At 36.6% G+C, this 20,349-nt stretch overlaps 1 protein-coding gene across 3 annotated transcripts in view; it reads right to left on the minus strand.

Annotated features, from left to right (window-relative positions):
* stat6 (signal transducer and activator of transcription 6, interleukin-4 induced) overlaps positions 1–20,349 on the minus strand; it is a gene marked incomplete at its 3' end in the record, with an annotated part of 32,806 nt that overhangs the window by 5,161 nt on the left and 7,296 nt on the right. For all 3 annotated transcript variants that reach the window (XM_014019508.1, XM_014019500.1, XM_014019494.1), the window contains 11 exon segments: positions 402–494; positions 1,176–1,298; positions 1,385–1,472; positions 2,919–3,086; positions 3,209–3,325; positions 4,869–5,017; positions 5,157–5,254; positions 7,075–7,267; positions 8,043–8,117; positions 9,233–9,377; positions 9,487–9,629. In XM_014019508.1, the coding sequence (XP_013874962.1) occupies positions 402–494; positions 1,176–1,298; positions 1,385–1,472; positions 2,919–3,086; positions 3,209–3,325; positions 4,869–5,017; positions 5,157–5,254; positions 7,075–7,267; positions 8,043–8,117; positions 9,233–9,377; positions 9,487–9,617 (1,380 nt within the window).

Below are 20,349 nucleotides of genomic sequence, written 5' to 3' on the forward strand. Positions count from 1 at the left end.
CAGCATACGTAGCCATTCCCAAGTATAAGGGGCTTGTCGCTGGAAAACTTCAATAAAAGATGCCGACGTCTCCTCTGATGATGAGCGCTAGCAATATGCTATGTGTTTACATCCATTGCCGCCATGTTTGTAATGACTTGTCGCAAGAACAAACATATTCACGCGTGACTTTAATAGCATTTCTTACTTAATGGAAACACCACAGTTGCGAAACTGTGTTTTTTCGACATTAACAGAATATCRACAAAGTTTTGCGCACATTTGCAATGGAAACGCAGYTACTGAAACAATTCAAAGCTAAAACGGGGAAACAAAAATGAAAACACGAATTTAAAAAAAATGTTGTCAATGCTTACTGAAGACAGTGTTCCATCAGAACCAAACCATCATTTTAAACTTACTGGTTCAGCAAACGCATAATCCCATATAATRGTGGCCAAAGCATTGTTGTCTTGACTGCCATGAACAATGACCACCACCGGCTGAGACATCAGCTGAAACCAAACAGCAAGTTTGTGTTTTATGTATGTTTACAACAAGCTGTACATTTCATGTCAGATGCATTAAAGAGAAGTTATCCTGTGCTACGGCTGCTGTGTTAAATGAACGTGAACAATAAAATTCATTAACATAGTTACAGTTAGAACTAGAGAAACAGTCTTTTCTGCAAAAATGCAGTGTAAATACAAAAAAGTAGCTGAAAAAGCTCAAACATAGCTAAAAAGGTAGCTGAAAAAATGTAGAAAAATGCTCAAATTAGCAGAGATAAACTGAAATAAGCTGAAGGAAGCTGAGATTAGARTAAACAAGCTGTAAAAAAACAGAGCAACAGGTGAACTGAGCAGTAAAAAGTTGTAAACAACACAAAGACTTTGAAGGATTTTGAAGGAAACTATTCATTTACAATGAGAAAAAGTGGCTGAAAAAGCTAAATATTTCAAAAAGTTAAAATTGCACAAATACAAAAAGTCTKAGCAGGAATGTCCTGAATGAACKGAACTTTCTGATTAATGAATTGTTGAAAAAATACAAACACTGTGGAAGAAGTTATGTGCTGAAAAGTGTAGGGCAGAAAAYTGGACCTCAACAGTGTGAGTGCTTTAGAAGCATTCACACAGTAAGTTAGAGAGCAACAAGAGGTGCTGAAGCTGACAGGATAATAGCTTGGGTCGAACCTGTATCCTGAATGATAGGTCACAGCCTGTGATGTAGATGTCTGTGGAGAACAGGAGCGCAAACTTCTCCTCTGTCACAGACTCCGACCCCTTTCTGTCAGCTCGCTTGATTCTCTTTATAGACTGTGGAATCAAAATATGACATTCAAATAGGCCAAAATGGCAGAAAACCGATCAGACAGGGATGGGGAACGAGGACCAGTACACACCATATTTCTGAAGGTGGCACATGTGCTCCTGGTGGCTGTGTTGTGCTCCAGAACGGCTGAGTTGTTGATCACTTCTCCCACATTTTCACTGCTGGTACAAATCAAGATTTTAATGTCAAGTTATTCTCACTTAGAAGAACTACAGCGTATGTGAATGAAGACAAACTGAAATGAAATCTCCTAAGATGTTGTAGGTTTGATGTTGAGGGTTCAAAAATATGTGTCAACAAGTTTTTAACTTTAGGTTTCCAGTGCTTTTTCTGTCAATCAGTTAGGGCTGCACCGATTAGTTGAAATAATCGATGACGTCGATTATGTAAATTTGTCGACGCAGATTTTTTATTATCGATTCGCTGTATTACATAACCACCACGTGAATGTTCATGCAATTCCATTTYGGTACYTRAAWGCATCATTGCGACYGTATTGGCATAAGAGTGGTGAGTTTTCCATGCTTGTCCTGAACGCAGCATCGCGCAAGAGTGTAATGACGTCAGCAGCTGCTGCTTCAGTTCAGTCTGAACCTTGAAAACAAGCCTCGCAGCTCCTGGAGTAAAATTTACCGAACAGACCACCTCTGAATTATCTGGTGGATTAATTAACTTGTGAACACGACGTTCACTTGCTCAAAGTAAATAAAGTACCGCCACTTTCTTTATTTCATCCACCATTAAACAGAGAGCGGTGTTAGGCCGAGCCGCGTTCCCCCATCAGATGGTTCCCCCAGCTTCTCAAACAACAGAGGCGCTTCCCGACACACATCTGACCTAAAGAGCACAAGCAGCCAACAAGTGTTGGACGTGTTCTGGATGTTCAAAATGTAGCTTAAATACCTTTTATTTATTTTAACTGCATCCTCTTTTGTTTATTTGATTTAAACATATCACATGGACCTCCAACACACATTTTTCTAGTGGGGAAATGACATCAATAGAAACACGTGGAGCTGGATTTTAATTTGTGTAATAAGACAAAACAGTCTTGTTTTTTTAAACAGTTTTCACCTTAAAGAAATAAGTTACACAACTGATGTTACAATACAAAGAGTTGGATGTTGTCTTGATATTTGTTAAATTTTATATATTGAGAAATATGTTAAATAAAAAATAATAAATAAAAGTTTTTTATATGTTTATTATAGGTTTTCCAGAGAGTGACTTGAATTTTGCATGATTTAGTTCATTTGTTAGAGTTTTGTTTGGTTGAGATTTTATGTTGATGTTTAATCTTTTAAGCTTTTTTTGTTAAAGAATTGACTCTAGAGTGCATATTTTGTGTCCATGAAGAAACTACTACAGAAAATATTACAATATTAAAGAACTGTTCTTGTTAATTTGATGAAAACATTTTAAATATCCAGTGCACTCACATCAGAATAACTTATAGATTTGTTGTTAGATTAATCGATTACAAAATAATCGTTTGGCACAGCACTACAATCAGTATTACTAAATTATTACTAAAACAAAAATGTTCTTGCCTGCAGCCACAGTAAAAAAAATAATACCAGGAAGACAAAAACATTATGACTTGCCTGGATATATTGCCCARGTTTCTGGCTTGCTGTTCATTAATAATCTGCGCCTTCACCACCATAGGCTTCCCTGGTGCTAGTTTCTCCCCCAGCAGATATCTCACAGTTGTTGAGAACTTTGACTGCGTTTTAATGACCTGAGGGGGCTGCTTYTCTACTACAACAGAGCTGAAACACAAAAATCACGATTAAAAAAAAAAGACTCATAGCTTTACAAAGTTTTTATTTTGAATGAGCAAAAATCCTTCTTATTTCAGAAGTATGATCCATGAAGTGTGGTGCCATGGTACCTTTCAATCAGAGCCTGCAGAAGAGTCCTCAGCCTTTCTTGTAGGTCTGGGATTTTTTCTCTAGACAACATTAACTCCTGTCTCAARTCCCAATTCACCCCAAGCAGGTGCTCACACCTAAAAAAGAAAAAAAAAGTGAAAAAAAAAATCACTCACTCTTTATTTTCCCTGTTCAGGGTCACAAGAAGGTTGAGCCTATTCTAGCAGCCAACAGGCAATGAGAGGCAAGGTGAACCCCAGACAGGTGACCAGTCAGTCACTGGGCTAACACAGAAACACAGCCATGTAGTCTCTGACAAAAGAGAAACAAATGTCCTGTCGGTCTGTAGGTTAAACCCAAAACTGGAGCTGCACAACATATCGTTTGAGCATTGTCACTGGGATGTGTGTGTGCAATAATTAAATCAACGTCATCTAGGGACCAACCACTAAACCAGAAGTCACTGCACTAAATGATCACACGTTACGGCTCTTGTTTTGAAAGGTCGTTCGCCCCTGTGAGTGGGCGACTTTGTGTCGAATTTTTTTAAAAAATTCATTTTGTTGTGAAACTTCAATAAAAGGCAAGGTTTCTCTGAGAAGTGTTGTCGGTGAATTCTCGAGCTGTGGAGGAAGATGGACGAGGAACTGGATGAAAACAAAGGAAGAGGAGCAAATCTGCAGGAAACTAGAGAAGAAAAGAGGTAAAATGTGGTTAGCATGAACGCTAACAGTTAAAGTGTGACAGAAACAAAGATAAACACAGAACGGTGGTAAAACGCAATTTACATTTGCAAATAATAGAAGGAAATGTGTACTGAGGTCCCAGCACAAAAAAAGATAACGGGAATAACTGTCAAATAATGACAAAAAACATACTTGTACTAAAAAAAGAGCTCAGCATAACCTTAAGTGTTAATTTAGTTATCTGTTGAAAATTGCTGTATTTTTCATATTGTAATATTTATTGCAGTCAGAAAAAAAATCTCTATGTAAATCTGTAAAAACTATTTTTTTTATTTTCAACAATTCTATTAATAAAAAACTGTTACATAAATAATCAATTTTATACAAGTGCCATTTAAATTGTCTTTTTGTTTATTTTAAGTTTTTGGCATGTCTCTTGTGGTTTTGTCATAATCTTCAGTTCTTTATGTTTGATCACCACTGGGTGTCCCACAAGAGCAGCAAACTTTAAACAAACTGAGTCAAAACCAAAAGTGAAACCAAACAACAAGCACAACCACGTGTCAAACCTTTCTAAAGAAATGACGTATCGAGTCAGGCTGTAACCTTCATTACTGAACCTTTTAAATACAGAAAACATGATTTTTTTTTTTCAGAGAAGGGTAGCCTGAAACTGCGTTTTACTACAAATTATTCACATTTACAGACACGATCACCCAGCAGCAAAAAACTAAGAAGCAGGAAATAAAAGACAGAGGGAGGCAGGAAAGCTGTAATCAGAACCTCAATATATATTTTGTATTTCTAAATACTGTTTTTGTTGCCCTGTCTTAAGTGGAACTCTTCCTGGTGGAGCAGATCTGTGCAGGTTGGTACAAAAAATACTCAAATATTATGAGTAATGAACTTTGGAAAAACCAAAACCAAATGAATCAGGTAACATCTGGTTTGTGTGTGAGTGTTCTTCTGAGTAGCAGAGTGAGGTGAGACCTACCAGGTCTGCAGAGGGTTGAGGTTTTCATCAAAGGGATGTCCTATAACGGCTCTGTGCTGCTCACATTTCCACAACTTCATCCTGCTGATGAAATGGGTTTGGGAGTGTTCCAGATGGTCCACACAGTTCTTCATTAGCTGGCATCTTTTCTGCAACAACCAGAAGCTGAACTTGTCACACATGCTTAAAAACTTGGAGGTCTTACAAATTTAAAGAGCCAAAGTTTTGTTGTCTCTAAAGCTGTAAAGGTTGCAGACCCTCACTCTACGCTCTAAAGTTTTGTCTCACCGTCGACAATTCACGTATGTTATGCTCCAGTGTCTGGATGTTGTTGAGGAGTTTCTGAAGTTCCGTTTTATATTCCAACCCATTCTGCTGGAACTGCCCTGTGGAAACAAGACATACAACATGCTGAGTCTTGACTGCAGTCTTGCATACAGTTTCAAGTTTCCAAGGAAGAAACATTACAAAGATCAGCTTTATAAAAGAAAAAAAATCTATGGGAATTAACAGTTACTTTTCTATTATGGAGTATTAAGGCCACATGATTTTTTTTGCGAGAATAAAGTCAAAATATTACAAGTAAAAGTCATTATCAGAAAAAAATCATAGTATTACAAGAATATAGTCATTGTAAAACGTGATGTCCATTTTCTGTTCCTGAGTCGCCTCACACCAGCTGTCGACAGCCTCCAATACATGTCACTGTGTTCATAATGTAGTCTGCATTTACCGTTAGTGTAACATGCTTCTATACAATGTGACAGCTAAATCTGTCAATGCAGCCATCAACTGCAGTGCCACACGGCTTCAGTTTATCATGAGTCCATAGAGTTAAATGATAATGAAAAAAAAAAAAGTACAACTTCACAAAAGGCTCAACATTCCTCATTTTAATGCAGCGGTAAGACTGATTTTTTTGTGTAGAAGTTCTCGTAATATTATGACTTTATTCGTATATTGTTACAACTTTGTTCTTGTATTATTTCAACAGTGTTCTCACATTATTTAGACTTTTTTCTTGTAATTTTTCAACTTTATTCTGGTAATATTGTGACTTTATTCTCGTTATTTTAACTTAATTCTCATAAAATTTACACTTTATTCTCATTTTATTAAAACAAAAAGTCTTGTGGTGGCCCTAATACTCTGTAGTACTTTTCTGATGCAAAGGCAGGAAATTAAAAATGAAAAGGTTTTTGTTAACAAAAACACCAGTAAAAGTAAAGACAAAAAAAGGGGGGGGGGGGGGGGGAGAAAAAAAATTATTCTTTGCTAAACTCAAAAAAAAAAAAAAAAAAAAAAAAAAAAAAAAAGAGAAAACAGAGGGCGGGGGGGGGGGGGGGGACAGAGAAACAATTATTACTTGCTGAACTCTAACAAGCAAGAGACAATAAAAGATAAACGAACAAAAGTACGTTTGTCCAAAATAAAGTACAAATTAAGTAAATTCTACAGCTGTACATCCAATGTCCATTCAACTATCGTTTAATTAATTGTAATAAAAATAGAATATACCTGAATAATGACACAGAAACACACATTTCTCTGTTTTACACAATAAAAACTACATTAGCAAGGTGCACAAGGGTCTTTCGTTTCTGTTTGTAAAACAACTACAATAATAACTTGGTTTTATTTTATCAGTTAAAAGATAAAATTGGGCAATAAATCAACAACTTTAGCAAACCACTGAAACTGTACATAAAAGGAATAAAAAAGCTCAGAATAAATAATAGAAACAAGATAGAATTTGATGCCAAAGCATCGACATGTATGCCTCCGCCTGCCCTAGACTCGTCTACATTTAAAGCACTGGGCATGCAGTTACCTGTTGACCTCTATTTTTGGGCTTCAATATTCTAAGAAGCAACTATATCAACAATGACTAAACATGACTTCCTCTTTGATATTTACCATATCTTTAATTTCAGTGACCAACCATCCAAAATAAGGGGATTCAAGCAACAAAGATCATTTTCCCTTCAGTTTTGACCTTTGACAGTGTGACAAACACCCGGTAACGCACAGACACACAATCAGAGAACAGCATGCCTCCTTGGGCGGTGGCATAAAAAGCAAAATTGTGCACTAAGCTTAATAAAGATGAACTAAATGAATTTAAACCCAAAGTAGACTTGTGGTGAATCACAGTGTTTGAAACATGCAGACATAAAGCAAAGCAACTAATAAAAACAATCTTCACCTGTTAAATTTTCATAATTCTGCTTTTCCCAGTTGAGATCTTCTTGCAAATCGTGCTCTTTTTTTCTCATCATCTGCAGCTCCACCACTTTCTCTCTCAGCTTCCCCACATCCTCACTGTTGGGGTATATCTGTGCGATGGAATTAGGCTGTGGGTCAGTCTGAGGGTACTGTGGACAGCTGTTGTCCTGAATCTAAACAATAAAAACACCAGATGAGCATCAAGGCAGAGGAACACTAAATTGTTGAACTTTTTTCTACAAATAAATTATGAAATTATGTTGAAAACTGCTTCTCTAACTATGAATATCTGGCAGTATCTAAACGAGCTAAACCCATATAAGACTTTCACAGTTTTAGTTCTTCAGAGAAGCTGAAAAACTTCAGCTATTTTGTACCTAAAAAATGTAGTTCTCTTTTTAATAAAAGCCAAGACTATTCAAAGTGTGCAAGAGAAAAATGATACATCTGAGCTAAAACAACAGCAAAATAGCTAAAAACTACATTAAGTTTTGAAGTTTAAAGTCCCTGAAATTTATTTTTGGAGGATTTAATACTTGTTGGATGTTTTATTCATAGAGTTCATGTTTTTAACACCCTCCAGAGGAGCCCAATCAATTTGTCCTCTTACTCATTTATTAACAAACTTATATTTTAAAAAATGGCAACTTTCTCTGGAAAACATCATTTTAACAAACTACTGCAATTTTATAAAATATCTACACAAAGGTTTGTAAATAAATTTACAAAACACATTTTCCTGGAAATAACTTTTTTATATGTTTTTGCAAAACTAGTGTTAAGCCCCTTTAGTAAAAGTCTTTTATTGTATCAGATTTTTCCCTCGGCAGATGTGATTTATGTATTTTAATTACCTGCAGTCCAGAGTTTTACTATGCTTTACAACACGATAAGACAAGCTTTAGTGTCAGTAAATGGGATGTAATGTTTAGAAAAATTCAATCTTACCCTTTCCATCAGAACCTTCTCCTGAGTGAGAATATCTCTGACCAACACAGCAAACTGTAGAGGCTGGTTGTTCGCCTGGAAAACAAAACATAATGTCTTAAAAACTGACAATCAAATGGAATCAGCTCAGTTTAAACCTGAAACATAATTTATGTTATTTACAGTCACGCTGCATGTTGCTAAAACAATAAATTAAGCAGTCATTTTTTATTATTATAATGTATTTAATTTGCAGGTTTCACCAAAAGATTTGTCAGCTTTAACATTTTTAATGTTTACATTGTTAATTGAAAAGTTTAATGTGTTTGATCCCTCTCTCTGATAACTTCCACAGCTCACTGTAACATGTAGGATATTAACCTCTGAGCCACATCCTGCCTGATGATGACCAACTCATCAGAGTGCAGACAGATCACCAAACTGTGCTTGGGTTGTTGGCTTTTTTTTTAGACCACATTGTTCGTGGTGATGTTCTTGGGCAGAACTTCCTGCCCACTTCCTTGGCTGAAAAGCTCACTCAAACATGGATCATATCATTGTTGACACAGCATAAAATCCATGGTAGTTTTTCATTGTCWAATGACAGTCCAGGTGTCCCAAACAATCAAAAAGAGCTTGCACCAGTTTTCAGCTGCCCATTTGTTCTACTTCCTGCAGATTTTCACTCTGTCCTAGATGTTTTTTCCCCTTAAACAGAAGTGGCTTCTTTGCTGATCGTATGGTCACAAAGTGACTGTTATAACTGAAATACAGTATCTTCTTTCTTGAATGTGTAGGTACAYGATATTTCTTTACTAAAATGAACTCAGCTGATCATTTTGTCATGGAAAATTACAGTGATTTGCTAATTTTTTGTTATAAAAAACTTTGAAAGTGAATAATTTTCATGAATCAATATGCATGCGATCACTCTGCACAATAAGCTGAAAACCGTGAGAAATTTTGTAGCACACAAACCGAAGCAGCGAAGTTTGCAAAACACATTTGTCAAAACGTTTGGTCATGAAAGCGCTATATCATTAGGAAGACATAAGACTTGCAACACCCTCATCACATGATTACGCCTTTTTTTWTTTGGTCTTTTGTTTAGTCAGCAGTTTTAGTCAAACCAGCAGCAGCCACTGGAGGGAGGAATATATCTAATGGTTTCGTAAACTTAACTTTCACAAAGCATAAATAGGTTCATCTACCATGTTTCTGCTGATCTGTGCCAGTTTCATCCTCTCCACAACGTTGTCAGTGCGCTGGGCAAGTTCTTGCAAAGTGTTGATGATGTGATTCAACAGATCCTGTGCCTGAGATTCCAGCTCCACTTTCTCCAGTGYGAACTCATCCCTGTGTGACACACATAAACATGTAGTATTTACTGGATATATTCGCATACCAGTGTACAATATGTATTTACAATACTTTATGTGATTATATGTCTCCCTTTGTGTCGTACCATCTCTGGCTCTGAATCCAATCACGCATATAATATCGGACTTCGATGGGGAAGGTGTGCGCTGGATAGAGGTTCTGTGTCTGAAGCGACACATGTTCCAGGATCTTTTCTATTGGTACCCAACAGGCCATAGTCAAGCAGGTCTGCAACACATAGAAAGAGTTTAACAAAGTTAGATGTGCAAGTTGTTTTTTTTTATTAAACAAACTAAAGAACAGAATGTGTTTTAGTGGGTGACAATAGGTCTGCAAGTTGTGTCTAACTGGGTGAAATGTGCTTAGTGTTCTGACAGAAGGGTGGCCATTTTAATAAATGGGTTCAGGGAACTGAACATGTGGTTCAGACAACAGGGTTTAGTGTTTTAGCAACAGTGGAAAACTGTTAATTTGGACAAAAGTTAATAGCTCCTTTCAGGAGACACTGCACACAAGACAATGTGACGGACACCCAGTAAKKCACAGACGGACAACCAAAGAAGAGGACTAATGACCAATTCCAAACAATTTGGAGACTCTAAACTTCTGATATTTTTTTCACTTTATTGTGAAAAATAAAGTCAGCAGTGTGAATAAAGTAAACAAAATAACTGATCTCATCACACTAATATCAAATACAATACTCATCTTGATATGAATACTATACATACTTGGATCGATACACTCACCTCCACTACTACAAACCACAACCCCATAAATGCCCCCCCCCCACCCCCGAATTCAGTCCTGCTCTTCTGACACTTTACCAGTATGGCTTACCGTTAACCAATATGCAAATTAGCCTGCAGTACCACTGCTCTACCCATATGAGCAGCAAAAACACGTTTTTTGACCAAACATCACAGATTTGAACAAATACGCCCAAAAACATCAAAATTAGCACAGAAACAGTACTATGTAACATTTTAGACGCATTCTAGGCAGTTTATCCGCTAAAAAAAAGTTAATTTTGGGGTAAGTTACTCTTTAATGTGCACCCTTTCTGTTTATATGGGCAAGAAAATAAATATCTTTAAATTATCCACAGGGAGTGTAATGAATTATCTGTGTACTTCTCATTATAAAATTGATAAAGCATTTAAAGCATTATTGAATCAGAAATGAATTGAGAAGTTGTTAACAATACCCAGCTGCAAGAGCAAAGCTGATTTTAAAGTCTGAGCCAGTCGACCTTTTATTTAGTCAAAGTTTGAAAGTGTTAACACTGTATGTGCCTATACAACAAAAAAAACCTGTTCTCTGTATTTGACCCATCCCACGTGTGATAAACCCAAGTGAAGAAGCAGGCAGCTATCAAAGTGCTTGCAGAGAAGTCATGGAAAAGGTGTCTTGCTCAAGGACAATGGGCATAGTACTGAACCTGCAACTCTCCTGTCCCAAGTCGGCTGGTCTACAGGGGTTAGACAATGAAACTGAAACACCTGGTTTTAGATCATAACATCTCTTTCAGACAGCTTCCTCTTGCGTCCACAGTTAATCCTGTTGGATGTGGTTSGTCCTTCTTGGTGGTATGCTGACATTACCCTGGATACTGTGGCTCTTGATACATCACAAAGACTTGCTGTCTTGGTCACAAATGCACCAGCAAAAYGTGCACCAATATTTTGAGTAAAACTGTGCTCTTACCCTGCTAACTGAACCTTCACACTCTTACTGGTACAATGTGCAATTAATGAAGATTGGCCACCAGGCTGGTCCAATTTAACCATAAAACCTCCCATTCTAAAATGACAGGTGTTTCAGTTTCATTGTCTAACCCAGAGAAGTCCAAAGTGGGGCCCGCGGGCCAAATTTGGCCCGCCAAGCCATTTGATTTGGCTCACCAACAGTTGCCRAAGTTACAAGGTTGTAACCTGTTATCCTATATAGAAACACAGTATTTCCATTGGTCAAATGACTATATAAAAGGGCTGTAGTGCAGGTAGTTTTCTTTCATGGTGCTGACTTTATCTTTGATTTATTAGGATTAAACAAAAAACATGAAATGACAAGAAATATTTAGATAAGATTTAACCCCACATGTAGATTTAAACACTTTATAAGGCCACAAAAACTAACGTTTTATCAATTTATGAAATGTCCCATGAGCCTTTGCTACTTGAGGGTATGGCAGACTTTCTCCAAGTGCACAAACTAAAACAAAAGAGGGCCATTGCATAGCTTGATTGTTAAAAATAAAGGACTTTACTTTTAAAAAAWTTGTGTTTCATGTATTATTTTATTGCACTTGGCCCGCAGCCCTGGATACATTTTCATTTTGGCCCCCTCGGGGAAAATGTTTGGGCACCCCTGGTCTAACCCCTGTAACATTGACTGACACACACACACACACACACACACAAACACACACACACACACACAGTCTCTATCCTTGTGGTGACTTTCCATTGACTTCCATTCATTTTTTGGAAATTTTTTGTCCTAACCCTGACCAATTACCCTAAAATTAACTTTAACTCAATTCACACTTTGGTCCTAAACTGAACCCCCCAATAAGCTATAAGGAACACACTGCATGTCACTTCATGTAACATCCTGTGATTAATGATCACTTGTCTTTCAGCAAAGGGAAACCAGTTTCTTATCTCATTCCAGCTCTAAAGTGGCACTGACTGGATGTTTGCACRACTGGAAAATAAGTGCAGGTAAAACAAGAACAAAATGCACTGGAGGTGTCTGGCATGCAAAAATAGTACAAACTAAAAAAAAAAAAACAGGGGATGTTGTAATATATTATGACCTGACAAGTCATGCTTTAAACCAGTTTAAAAACAGAAATTACATTTTAACATTAATGGTACATGTTACAATGCACTGTGATGACTCTTTTCCATTAGAAACTAACAAGTCTAAAACCGCAAACTGGTCAGATAAATTTTTTTTAATACTTCTACATTTGAAAATGTGTCAAATGAACTTCACAGACTTGTTAGAACAAAGTGTTCCTCCTCCATCTCAAAGCAAAAAATGTTTCACTGATAAATGTCTTCAACACTTCTAAATATTTGATAACTAACTTTGCTTATTTCACCAATACAGTTGGGGAACACTTAAACTATCCTGAATCATCTGCATATTTTACCAACTTATTTTAGGTCTTCACGAAGTATGGATATTTCTAAGTACAAAGAAGTTATTTTCTGGGAGACAGGTTTTACACAGCATGTAAGTTTTTTTAGTCGACTGTTCTTGCTGTTTATAAAACCCAAAGTGTGTTCAGATGTACTGTAGGCTTTCCAGTTTCTGCAATGGGTTTTGTTACCAATCCACTTTATTCCACTGCTGTATTTTTAGTGCTAAATAATGAATGGTTAAGCAACTTTGGTTCTCTGAACTTAACTCCCTCTGCAATGTATTTTTTGTCACAGCTTGAGAAAAACCTTTGCGTAACTGTTCATATCTGCACGCACATGCATGCTMTAGTGGTAAATTTCCTCTGCAGTTATCCCACAATAGGCTCCAAAGTCCAAATCAGTCCTAAATGAAGCACTATGTTTATGCTGAAACAGTGGAGTGGGAAAACACCACAGCCTGGAATGACATTTTCCCCATCTTTTTATTTTAATAGAACATAATATTGTTTAAACTAGACCAAATCCAGATGAAGAAGGAACAACAGGACCACTATAGCCTGGTGGTTAGTKTCACGGTCTGTGATGGGCTGCACTTTCAAGCCCAGTTTGGATCACAAAGGGCATCCAGCGTAAAGCRATTTCCAAATCATTTACGAGCGTTCACTCACTGTGGTGAATTCTGCTGAAGGGAGTATTGGAAAAATATGTGTTGTTCAAAATGGTATGTCCGAATAAAACAGGAATCTGCTGGATTTCTTCTTTAAAACTTTATTTTTAATCTTCTGACTCCAATCAGGTTCATTCAGCACTGAGCAGCACAGGCCTCAGTGTACAACCTTCGGCTGAACCAAAACAAACACGGGAGCTCTGCTCTGAGCAGACACWCTGCAAAACTGACAACTTCATCTTTTTACTATAATAATGAATTGAGCTTATAATGTATCTTTTCTTCCTGGTTACACCCCAGTGGTGTTACCTTTTACGTCAGAATGTCACTCATTTTTTAGACTAAAGAAAGAACACACAAGACTATTTGTCTGTTTTAACCTTACAGACTGAAAATGACTGAAATGATCAGAAAGTATAAAATACAATACTGAATCTAATATTCAGTTAATCAGTTAGAAAATTTCCTTCAATCCATCTCGACATATATAAAATATGCCAAATCTATAAGAAATTTTATGAAAACTTTATAAAGAGAAGTTAGAGCATCTGCTGTCACATCAGGATATTTCTAGTCATTTCCCAACCCCAGACATTCAATTTTCAATTCTCCCAGACAAAAATATTCATCATCAGGGATAAGATTCATAATGCTTTCTTTCCACATTTGTTTTTTCTTCTCTGTCCATTTATTCTTATTCCTCATCCAAAGGTTCTGTAGCTTTGTGCGATAATCTGAACTTTCGCAGGGTCTTCAAAGTGGTCTCCGACCCAGTAAACTTTTTTCTTGGATGTAGGTTTTACATTCTCATTCTTAGTTGATGGTTTGAGTTCCTCTGGTGGAGGAGGAGAAGTGGTCAGTTGTACTTCAGCTGTAGCCTGGGGGAACACATTTTCTGGTTCCTCTGTTTGTGATGCTGTTCTTCCAGTTCAGCAGTTTGAAGTAACTCCTGTCTCTGTGGTTCTGTTTCAGTCTTCTTATCAGCCACTTGCATGTTGTTTTCAATTGGTGTCTCAGTTTCCTGCTGTTGTCCTTCAGCCTCAGACATCAGTTGATCACTCTCCTGTTTGGTTCCAGCCGGAACTTGATTCAGGAAATACTTCATGTTTGGAGCTAACAGCTCCGAACCATGTCGGTTCAAAGCCATTCCATCAGACTTGAACAGATGTCGTCTCTYCCAGAAGAGATCAAAATTATCCACAAAACTCACAGAGTGGTCARCACAGGACTTTTCCAAAAATCCATTAAGGGCAAACAGTCTGCTGAACCTCTCAGCTCYTCCTCTGGCTGTRGGAATGGGCCCACTGATGAATACATYCATGTTGAGATTTGTAACTGCATTCAGCAGCAGAATAAAATCCTTCTTCAGGATTTCTGMGTKTCGGTTCATAACTTYATCACTTCCTGTATGAATGATGAGCTTCTTCAGAGCCGGATACTCAGCTGTGATTTCCAGAATCTTCTCTGTGAGGTCAGATACTTTATCAGCAAAACTCAAAACTTTGACTTTTTTCTTGTTCCAGAAGCCTCTGATCTCATTCACCATTTTAGCTGTGATGATCAGCATTTCTTGATTCTTGAAAGTCTCTCTTTAGGCTTGTTTTGGCTTTGAGCTGAATCTGGTCTCAGGTCCCTCTCTGAGRTCAGAKRRTGAACTTTGTTCAGACTCAGTTTCTTCCAGTGGTGTGAATCTGTTTTGAAGAAMCATTGCTTCATTTCTCTGGCCGTTATCAGTTGTTTTGATTACAGCCTGTTGCTTTCTTCTCCTTGCTGGTGGAGGAAAAGCATTTCTCTGTAACTCTGGCCATTCGTTGTCTTCTAAGAGCTGAATCCTTCCTGAGAGATTTTTTTGGTCTGGTACCAAGAGAGTTCCATTCATCATCATCATCATCATCATCATCGTTTATTTATAAAGCACAATAAAAACCAAAGTGCTGTACAGGAGCATAAAATAAAAACAATGAACAAAGTACAGTAATAAAATGAACAATAAAATCAAACAAAACAGCAAAGGCTGGCCTAATGATCCTGCTCTTCAGACTCAAATGCCTGTTTAAACAGATGAGTTTTTAAACAGAGTTTTAAAGCTGATTTTAGTATTCAGCTTGATCCTCAGAAGCAGCTTCCATCTCGTCGTCCAGTTGATCTCTCCTCTCAGCCTTCTCACCCATTTTAACACATGTTGAGTTCTCCAAAGCATTCATCTCTTCCAAACGATGAATCTTGAGCTCCAACACCGTCACCTTTCGGAGAAGCTGGCAGAAATCCTCTTTGGAAAACAAAGGAGGCATCTTGAAGCTTTTCTGTACTCACTCTCAGCAGATGTTTTTAAAAAAAATCAGATCCAATGTTCTCTGCTTATTCAAWATCATCCATCATCACATCATGGTCACCAAATTGTTGGAAAAAATGTGTTCAAAATGGTATGTCCGAATAAAACAKAAATCTGCTGGATTTCTTCTTTAAAACTTTATTTTTAATCTTATGACTCCAATCAGGTTCATTCAGCACTGAGCAGCACAGGCCTCAGACCTTCGGCTGAACCAAAACAAACACGGGAGCTCTGCTCTGAGCAGACACTCTGCAAAACTGACAACTTCATCTTTTTACTATAATAATGAATTGAGCTTATAATGTATCTTTTCTTCCTGGTTACACCCCAGAGGTGTTACCTTTTACGTCAGACGTCAGAACGTCACTCATTTTTGTTTAGACTAAAGAAAGAACACATGATAAGACACACACCAACTCTTTGTCTGTTTTAACCTTACAGACTGAAATGATCAGAAAGTATAAAATACAATACTGAATCTAATATTCAATTAATCAGATACAAAATTTCCTTCGGGAGCATCCAAAAAGAAAGAAAGAATGTAGGATAACAATACAGCTACTGCTTTTAAGTTGTGATCACATTAGATTCGATATAAATTTAATGATCCCTTGGTAAAATTATTTTAGGGAAATTAGAGTTAATCTGTTTCTGAATCTGCAGAGTTGGGCAAAAATAAGTCAACAGTTTTTTTCTCATCACAAAGAAAGTTTGTTTTAACACATTTGGGCACTGTGCTAAATCACACACCTGTTTATTGCATGATGCAGCTAAAGATGGAGTGGTAACAGAAGAAAGGAGTGGCCACTTTGGCTAAATGATATTAATTAATAACCATCATATTTTTTTCCTATTTGATGATCATAATGAACAAGTTTTGGCCACTGCACTTTTTTTAACCTTTAACCAGCCAAAATTTTAAGAATAACTTCTTATTTACAATGTCAGCCTGGAGGGTACCAGAGAAACCCATAAGAAAAAGGTGAAGGAGAAACAAAACATCAAGCAAACAACATATCTAAGTCCCATAGAGAATATATCAGATAAAAATATAAGATATACAAAATAAATAAAAACCAAAACATATAGCGTAAAAAAACAGCGCAAAGCATACTCAAAATCATAAAACATATGCCTAGCATTGCATAGCAAACATGCCTAGCACTTTCCTGCCTGGGAGATGTGGCCTTGACACTGTGAGGGGAAGTTGGTGATGATGTGGCCAGAGCACATCAAGCACAACGTTTTACCAAAACAATCTCTGCACTTTCTATTTTAACAAGTTTCCGATCAGTTTTGTCGGCACATGATCGACTGGACAAGAAAAAGCGTGGTGACTCAAATCAGTCACATGGAAACAGAGTAGAGCAAGCCAACATTAGCTCATCACTTCTGCTAATTCATCCACGTGCAAACACTTTTTAGCTGCACGTGAGCTGTCCAATCAAATTTACAGTTAAACTATAATAGAACCTGTTAATGTGTCAAACACTTTTTACAAAAAGTTCAACTTAGTTTTCACATTAAAAAACACATTTATGAGGTTCTTTTTCGCAAAAAAAAAAAAACACTGAAATGCATTTTATTGCTAAATGACGCAATTAATGTTCATCATTTCCATTTAATCTGAAGTTTCAGGTATGAGAAAAACATTTGTTTAATCTTATCCATTTGTGGTAGGATATTAGTGCACCAAATCACACCTTTGCCATCCTTTTATTACTCTGGAGGGGAAATCACTTCTCATAAAAGCTGCYTATTTGTCAAACATGTTTATGATGTACTTTCTTACAGTACAATATACTGAAGTATGAGCTTGATGTAGCGCTTCCTGTGGTGCATTTAGCAGCCACTCTCTTGTCTCTGATGAATACCACCCATATCCTCATGTTACAAACGCTCTTCCTCTTAATAAACAGACATACAAGTAGGCAATGTACTGTTGCAACTTGAGTGCTGTGGCTGTAGAATTTAATGTGTTTTTCAGACTGTTTACGCAATTTTTCTTTCTTCTAGAAAAAGAACTTATGAATGATTTATATTACCTTTAAACTGCCAACTCAAGCTGCAGTCAGAAAGAAGGAATAGCTTGTGGTACTGCATTACTTTAAGTGTAACAACATTATGAAATAGAGGATTTAACTGACAAAATGCAGCAGCCCTACAGCTGACGAGGATGTAGAATATAATATAAAGTATATCAGTAATAGGGCTGTGTTTTGGCAAGGATTTGGTGATATGATATTGCGATATACTGCCATTTTCCCACAAAAGTTTCTTTTTTTATAAATTCTATATATAAAAAACACACCATGCATTACATACATAAAATCTGATTAAATTCAGCTCATTTTTTTGCAATCAGAAGAACAATAAACAACAGTGAGAGCTGCATTTGTTTTACACATTTCTTTTTACAACATCCATTTATCTGCCAACTAATGGTCAGAGGCTTGAATACAACATAAAAATGAACCACTGGCATGAAAGTTTACATTTTAAGCCTCAATTACAGATTTATACCATGAGAATCAATACAGTAACAGGAAATAAAATATTGCGATATTTCAGTGTATTGATATTTTCTTACTCTCCTAATCTGTAAGATTACACATTACATCAAAAATATTTGTAATGCAATATCAATATGACAAATAAATTGCAAACATGACAGCATGCAAAAGATGTATTTAGAAGTAGCATATCTATTAATAGAGACTCATGTCTGCCACCTTCTACTATCACTCTGCTCCAAATCAAAGATTTAAGGTCAATTTTGGGGGTATTGCCTTGTTGTATATTTGGAACCAGAGTCAGTGCAGTACAAACATGGGACTAGACCTTTGATAAATTAGTCTCATTGTCAGTCATTTCCCGCATTTCTGTAAGCCTCAAATAACTAAGTGAAATTAAATGCATTGAGGGAAATGCATATTTGAACACAAGTAAACTATAAGCTATATGAATCTATAAAAATTTAACAAGTAAAGAGAAGAGATCTGAAATGTATTTTTCTTTTGCTGTCTGGTACAATGTCCCTCTCTTTTACATGGAAGTGCAGGGCTTTGAAATTGAACTGCAACCTGCTAATAGGTGGGTGCTCATCCTTTATGGCTTTAACTCCCAATACTGCCTCAATGTCTGTACTGCCCTACAGCCCACACAGATTACTGTGCCCAAAGGTTAAAGAACATCGAATGTTATGATGAAAGAAAATGAGAAAACTATTTGGTAATTGCACTTTTTCCTAATATTGTGCAGATATCAGTATAACTGAACTGACACCCTATACACACACAGTGACAGCATCACATTCTGTATTGTTTTTAGGGTGTATTCACACCAAGTCAGTCCTTTGGTCTGCTTGTTTGTTCCAGACCAAAAAAGTGTTTTTTATTTTTTATTTTTATTTTTTGGTGCAGTTTGCATTCACATGTTGCTTTTTTGCAAGTTTACTATAATTTGTAATTAAAGCCACACAGATGACAATCATTGCTCCCATTGGACAAAAATGATGGAGGGACAGAGCACAGACGTAAAAAGAAAGATTAAAGTTTTTAATTATTTATTTTTTCTTTAGAAAGATGTAAGTCATGTGTTTATCTGTACAAATAGACAATTTCCCAGTCTTTGTGCAAGTGCGCACAGCGAAGCTTAGTTCTTCTGGGTCACATGTTAGTAGGTAAAAGTTAAGATATGAAAACGCTACTGGAATTGTGCAAAATCCCATGCACGATCGTAAGTTTAACACAAATAATTTTAAAACGAATACATCAGGTCTGTATAATGATGTAAATTATCCTGTTGAATTTGTGCAATTCCAATGGTGTTTCCAACCTCAGCTTTTTCCAGATAAACATGTGAGGTCGCTTTACAGCAACAAATAAATGTTGAACAGCTTCAGTAAATCACATAAAACCCCAGAAAAATTATTGTTTGAATTTATACTTGAGGAAAAAGAGGCAGATGTTAAGATTTTTTTCTTCTCTCTGCCGCCTTTCATTTAATTTTATTTGAATTTTCTTATTTTATTGTAGAGAATTACTTTTGTTTTTTAAGAAACAAAGTTTGAACTAAAAAAGAGCAAAACAACTTTRTTGTAAATGGAATGGTTTACAAAAAGAGGTTGTCCTAGCAGAGCACGTTGAACTCCTCAGCAACACCCAGGGCTCAGGTTGCCAAACAATGCTGAGTCATACTGTTCAACACTTACATACTTTGGCTGATTTTCAAAAGAGCAGCTAGTGTTGATGTAGAGATTACTGATTTTTTACTGAATGTTTTTATAGCTGCCTTTTGACAGAAAACACATCAAACAATTATGGGTGTGTCAGAACATTGCTGTGTGACTGTGTGTGTGCACAGTGTGCCAACTAAAGTTGAACTACTGCCCCGGCTGGTTGGATCAACTAAACTTTAATTTGTTTTACATTAGGTTAGAGCACATTCTCAAAGATGAATGAAAACCAAACATTTCTCAGAAAGCTGTTTGAAGTTGCAACTTGGTCCATCAAAAAGGAGCAAATGTCTATTGAATAATTTATTACAACATTCATTATAAAACTAGACACGGCAGGATTACGTCATTAACCACTGTGCAAGTTATTCCCTTCAAGCTGTCACTTACTCAGCAGAACTGCAGCAAATTTTGTGTCGAGTTTAATTAGGTATTATTTTATTTCTTTGTTGCTTTTAATAGTCTCACAGACAGAGAAAGATACATCTTTATTATTGTACTTATGCCAACCTCCTGGGCATTTTTTTTTTATAATAATGTGATTCACTGTGGTGGGG

This window comes from Austrofundulus limnaeus, unplaced genomic scaffold (assembly GCF_001266775.1).
Source record: "Austrofundulus limnaeus strain Quisiro unplaced genomic scaffold, Austrofundulus_limnaeus-1.0 Scaffold3, whole genome shotgun sequence".
Classification (NCBI taxonomy): Eukaryota; Metazoa; Chordata; class Actinopteri; order Cyprinodontiformes; family Rivulidae; genus Austrofundulus; species Austrofundulus limnaeus.